The sequence below is a fragment of the Sinocyclocheilus anshuiensis genome, unplaced genomic scaffold, assembly GCF_001515605.1.
Source record: "Sinocyclocheilus anshuiensis isolate Anshui unplaced genomic scaffold, SAMN03320099.WGS_v1.1 scaffold536, whole genome shotgun sequence".
In the NCBI taxonomy this organism is placed as follows: Eukaryota; Metazoa; Chordata; class Actinopteri; order Cypriniformes; family Cyprinidae; genus Sinocyclocheilus; species Sinocyclocheilus anshuiensis.
In genome coordinates, this window is record NW_015557179.1 from 2,657,548 (window position 1) to 2,663,603 (window position 6,056).

Consider the following 6,056-nt stretch of genomic DNA (forward strand, 5'->3'; position numbering starts at 1 on the left):
TCATATGACTGCACTGCTTTAAGAAAGATACGAGTTCACCATTTCCTCCTTTGGCATTAATATCTGAACATTCAAGTAATAAGTGAACTGCATTGCTTTATAGCTTAGTGTTGAATGGTACATGATTAAATGGGCAGTGACCTAGATTTGCTTGTTTTAAGGCACCTGTAAGAATTTAAATATCAGATTATTGCCATTTACTAAAACTGAAACCTTTAAAAAGCATGTGCACATTGATGTATCTGGGGGATACATTGGGGGAATATGCAGCATTTCACCCAACAACAATATAGTTTTCCCTTGATGTAAAGAATGATCTTGAAGTTGAAGAGAGTCTGGAGAGATGTGCATGTGTTACCTGTCTAGCGGTCTCTCTCCTGCTCTCATATTGTGTCTACTGTGACTGTCTATCACTGCAGCAGATAGGAGTGTCAATCTATGTGAGTCTTGAGCATTGAAATGTCTGTGTGATCTAGTTTGAAATATGTGTACACACACACACACACGCACGCATGCACACACACACACACACACACACACACACACATTTCCCCCCTTAAATTCTCATTAAGTTGTTTGTAATGACCATTATTCTCAATGATAAGTCTCATTAGATTCTCATTGTAATACAATTTTTTTTCTTTTTCTTTTTAAACAGTATACATTTAAATCCATAGAAGCCAATAAAATACTAAATAACTACTAAATAACTCCTTTTTATACTTTTATACTTAACTTTTTGATAATTTTTTTTTTCAGTGGGGGATTTTGGGGGTAACTGTAATGAAAATAATGCAATAAAATCTTAATAGTGCTGAAAATAGGCATAATTGTCTTATAATCAATCCTATAACATTTTTTTTTCTTTGGAGTGAAATATGACCTGGACACATTTTGTGGCATTCTCTCTTATGCTGAATTAGCTTTGCTTAGTTGTGCACAGCCACTCTCTCAGATCCCGTCTCACACAGCGGATCCACCATAAAGCAACACATCTCCAGTCTTCTATCAAAACACGCTTATTACTTTAAAAACTGGACTGTGTGCCAAACCTTTGTACCTTGAAATCGTAGCAATGTGTCATTCTTTTTTTTTTTCACCAGGGGTTTAGATTTACATTAAAATTTAACAGAAGATCCGAAGTGCTAATATGTCATTAAGCAGAAGAATCATCATCATCCACAGTTCTTGCTACATTACTACATATTGCCACAGTCACAACTAATAGCCTTAAGAAATAATTTATGCTTTATGATTCAACTTTAAAGACAACCTCAGGGAAATTCAAATAGATAGAGTTAATGTTATTATATTCATATGGGTATTCATATGGGTCAGACAGCATGAAGCACCATCTTTAAACAATGCAAGAAATCACTAAGATTAAACTCATTTTAAGGATCCAATATGCTGCATAACATGTCTAAAACAGATTTGTTTTATTAAAAAAAAAAAAATTCTTTACTCCAATTTTTGAACCAACTGTACTGGCCTGCCAATAATTGTAATATGCATTTTTGCATATTTCCAGAAAAAAATGTCATCAAGAAAGAGCACAGGACACCAGCACTGCACACTCGATAAGGACTCTGATTCACATCTACTGAGTAGACAAGACAAAGTACCAGGACAAATAAATGCTTAACTTTATCATCAAAGTAGAAATCTATAGTAAAAATCTTAGAGCATCTTCCTTTAAATATGTATGTTTACAGCTAAATAGACAAAAATATGTTTTTAAAGTGGTCTCCACAATAAGGCAATAAACGGAGATCAGAGAGAGAGAAACACAGTATTGCCACTAATCGAACAAAGAAAGGCACACAAATAACATGAACACTGAAAGTGGTCAGTGAGGACAAGGCATAAAGACCCCATGAAACAGCTCGCGAGCAGTTTTCTTTCCTTTATTGACATATTTCCTGTTGAAACAGGAAGTTTGGGTTTAAAATATCAAAGGATTGTTTTTTTTTTTACAGGCTAAACATAATTTACAACCATGACTGCAGAGAGGAGGACATTTTCATTTCAGAATTTGATTGAACAAATATTAAAACATTAAATATATTAAAATTATAACATTTTGTGTGTATTTTGTAATTATAAAAGTATGTGTGACAAATGTTCATTTTGTTAACTTTTAGGAGTACACTAGCACAGTGGTTGCCAGCATAGGTGTAATTGAACTAAATCAAAAACGAAACTAATTTATGTGCTGAACTATTATAATGCAATGTAATTTTATTGCTTTTTTCAATAATATTTAAATATTTTATATAGAAATAATTTTATTCATGATAAATTAAAACTTTTTAATTTAGTAGAATTGAATTTAATTAATTCCTCTTATATTAGTTTTGCCATGTCTGCATATCATAGAATACTATATACCTAAAGCACAATAACTGGGGTCACTGTATATATCAGGGGTCTCCAAACTCGGTTCTGGAGGGCCGGTGTCCTGCAGAGTTTAGCTCCAACTTGTCTCCAACACACCTGCCTGGAGGTTTCTACTAGTATGCCTAGTAAGACCTTAATTAGCTGGTTCAGGTGGGTTAAATTAGGGTTGGAGCTAAACTCTGCAGGACACCGTCCCTCCAGAACCGAGTTTGGAGACACCTGCTATATATTATACCAGGTTGCTTTTTGTGAAATCTGGCAACCCTGGTCTCAGAGCGAACGTTTTTGTGCGAGTGGAAAGACAGCAGCACGTGTATGAAGATCAGCTATTGTTAATATTGTTAATAAAGCACATTGAATTACACACAGCTTGGGAACCACTGCATCAGCATACAGATGAGCTCAAAACTGGCCTTTTGATATCATGGGGTCTTTAAAGGAACACTCCACTATTTTTGAAAACAGGCTCATTTTTCAGCTCCCCTAGAGTTAAACAGTTGAGTTTTACCATTTTCTAATCCATTCAGCCGATCTCCGGTTCTGGCGGTAGCACTTTTAGCTGTAGCTTAGCATAGATAATTGAATCTGATTAGACCGTTAGCATCTCGCTCGAAAATGACCAAAGAGTTTCTATATTTTTCCTATTTAAAACTTGACTCTTCTGTAGTTACATCGTGTACTAAGACCGACGGAAAATGAAAAGTTGCGATTTTCTAGGCCGATATGGCTAGAAACTATACTCTCATTCCGGCGTAATAATCAAGGAACTTACTGCCGTACCATGGGTGCAGCAGGCGCAATGATATTACGCAGCGACTGAAAATAGTCCCCAGCTAGGTAACTTCCAACGGAAAGCACACGTTCCCTGTGCAAGCAGGTTGTCACGTTGGTTATGTTGGCGGAAGTTAGCCTATTTTCAGGCGCTGCACAATATCATCAATAATCGCAACTTTTTATTTTCCGTCGGTCTTAGTACACGATGTAACTACAGAAGAGTCAAGTTTTAAATAGGAAAAATATAGAAACTCTTTGGTCATTTTTGAGCGAGATGCTAACGGTCTAATCAGATTCAATGATCTATGCTAAGCTACAGCTAAAAGTGCTACTGCCATACCCGGAGATCTGCTGAATGGATCAGAAAACGGTAAAACTCAACTGTTTAATTCTAGGGGAGTTGGAAAATTGAAAATGAGCCTATTTTCAAAAATAATGGAGTGTTCCTTTAATGATGTGTCAGAGGTAGGAAAGTTAGAAGAACAAATGAAAGAAATTAGAACATTTCAAAACAAGTAGCTTACAGTAGATTCTTTTTTTTTTCTCGTTTGACATTGATAGAGGAAAAAGAGGAGAATATGCTGAAAACAGCTTCGCCGAAATGATCTGACAAGCAGAGAAATAGACAGCCAGCTGAAGACAAAACGAAGCAAAATTTAAACTCCTCCAAAAACACTTAAATTCATTCAGAAACTGTCTTGTAACTAAAAAAAATAGTACATGTATATAATTTATGAAGATGTAGACAATAAAAATAGAATCAAAGCTACATTTGTCATGTATGCGCTCAGGTAGATATGACTGTGAGAGGGTGTTTGTGGGATGTGCTAAAGCTGGGATGCTTATTGTCAGGATGGTGGCTATGAGATGAGTGTTAGGGTCGGGTAAAGTAGGACTGCATTGCTGTGGAGAAACCGGTTTAAGTGGTCTGGTCTAATGCTCTTAGGAGGTCACTGCCCTGCAGCAAATGAAGATTGCCTTGCAACGGGACGTTGACCTCGCAGTCGTAACGCGTCAGTGCATGACGTACGTAAGTGCAGATGTGTCTGTGTCAGTTCAGAGCTCACCATCCATTTTGAAGGAAGGCTGCATGTTGAACTCTCTGTAGTTACAGCACTGTTCTTGATAGCGTTTTGTCGCCTGTCCGGCCGGATTCCCCGAATACTGGGTCTTCCTGTGCTGCTGGTCCATGCCTCCATTATGGGCCATGTCTTTGTCTAGATAGAAATACATCTGTGACCCTGGACCACAAAACCAGTCATAAGGGTCAATTTTTCGAAATTGAGATTTATACATCATCTGAAAGCTGAATAAATAAGATTTCTATTAATGTATGGTTTGTTAGGATAGGGCAATATTTGGCCGAGATACAACTATTTGAAAATCTGGAATCTGAAGGTGCAAAAAAATCAAAATATTGAGAAAATCGCCTTTAAAGTTGTCCAAATGAAGTTCTTAGAAATGCATATTACTAATCAAAATTTAAGTTTTAATATATTTACAGTAGGAAATTTACAAAATATCTTCATGGAACATGATCTTTACTTAATATCCTAATGATTTTTGGCATAAAAGAAAAATCAATCATTTTGACCCATACAATGTTTTTTTGGCTATTGCTACAAATATACCCCAGTGACTTAAGACTGGTTTTGTGGTCCAGGGTCACATTTGATTCACAATTGGTGTTGGTTTTGTCTGCAATACAGCTGCTAAAAAATGTGGCCTTGAGGATTTTTAAAAACCATGAAATAAACCAACCAGCTACAAGGTGAATCACAACATTACAAACTTTGATTTAAAGCAAAAACATATTTGAGGTACGAGAGTGTGCAATTAACTGCTTTAATGAGGGGAACAACTACAAGTAGTCTGACAGAGTAAGGAGACGTCATTTATAGTGCTTCATGTGAGTTGTTGGGCACTAAAGTGTTCTCTGAATGGTGGAGATTTCTCTGCAGATTCATGGGTGATGTAGTTTTTCGTCAGAAATGACTACTAATAATCTTTTTTCAGTGTGGTACCTGACAAAGCGCTAGTGCTGAGTGATTTCCTGTCCATGACGGCACAGCTCTCATTTCGAAGTCTCTTCCACATTGTGTGTTGTGATTTTGTGGTGGGCGTCTCATTCTAAAACACAGTCATAGCATGCAGTGACTTCAAGACATGATGTTTAAACACAAAAATCACCCAATAGATAAATTAAAAACTATCATTTCAAAATGTTTCAAATGCTTGGATTCACTTGTTTTAATTTATATTTCTTAACATTTTCTCAAGATTTTTAAACATTTTATAGAGATGTTTATGATTAAATGCTTAAATGGCAGGCAAACACAAATTGATTTTTAAATGTACTGGATAATGAAGGAAAGGCAGCCGACAAATGCCCAGGATATCTTTCAAGCTAAAAAAATATAAGGTAGTTTTTATTTGTTTAAAAGTTCCCATACGTTTTAGTATGAATTTATTATCATTCTAAACTGAATAAAAAAAATAGTACTAATAAAAATTATTAGTACTAAAAATAGTACTAACAGAAAATGAGTAGTATTCAAACTTTTGACTGGAAGTGTGCATTTGAAAAATGAAGTAAACCATGTGATTTTATTTATTTAAATAGATCATTATTTTCAGGACAGTTAGCCAGTTATTTTTTTTAATTCTCTCTCTCTCTCTCATTTTATTTTTACTTACTGCATTTTAATTAAAAAAAAAAAAAATACTGTAATACAACTACCTTCATAAGTACTCTACAATTAGGTTGGTGAGAATATTTATTGCATTATAATAAAGACTATTTTAGAGGGGAAATATGCAAAACAAAACAAAACATTCAAAAAATGAAAAAAAAAAAAAAAAAAAAAAATCCAAATGGACTA

At 35.0% G+C, this 6,056-nt stretch overlaps 1 protein-coding gene across 1 annotated transcript in view; it reads right to left on the reverse strand.

Annotated features, from left to right (window-relative positions):
• Nucleotides 1-4,230: 4,230 nt before the first annotated feature.
• LOC107678508 (endothelial PAS domain-containing protein 1) overlaps nt 4,231-6,056 on the reverse strand; it is a 50,951-nt gene continuing 49,125 nt past the window's right edge. The window contains exons 14-15 of the mRNA XM_016473783.1: nt 5,199-5,304; nt 4,231-4,415 (exon numbers count right to left, since the gene is read on the reverse strand). Of these exons, the coding sequence (XP_016329269.1) occupies nt 4,231-4,415; nt 5,199-5,304 (291 nt within the window). The remainder of the gene's footprint in view (nt 4,416-5,198; nt 5,305-6,056) is intronic.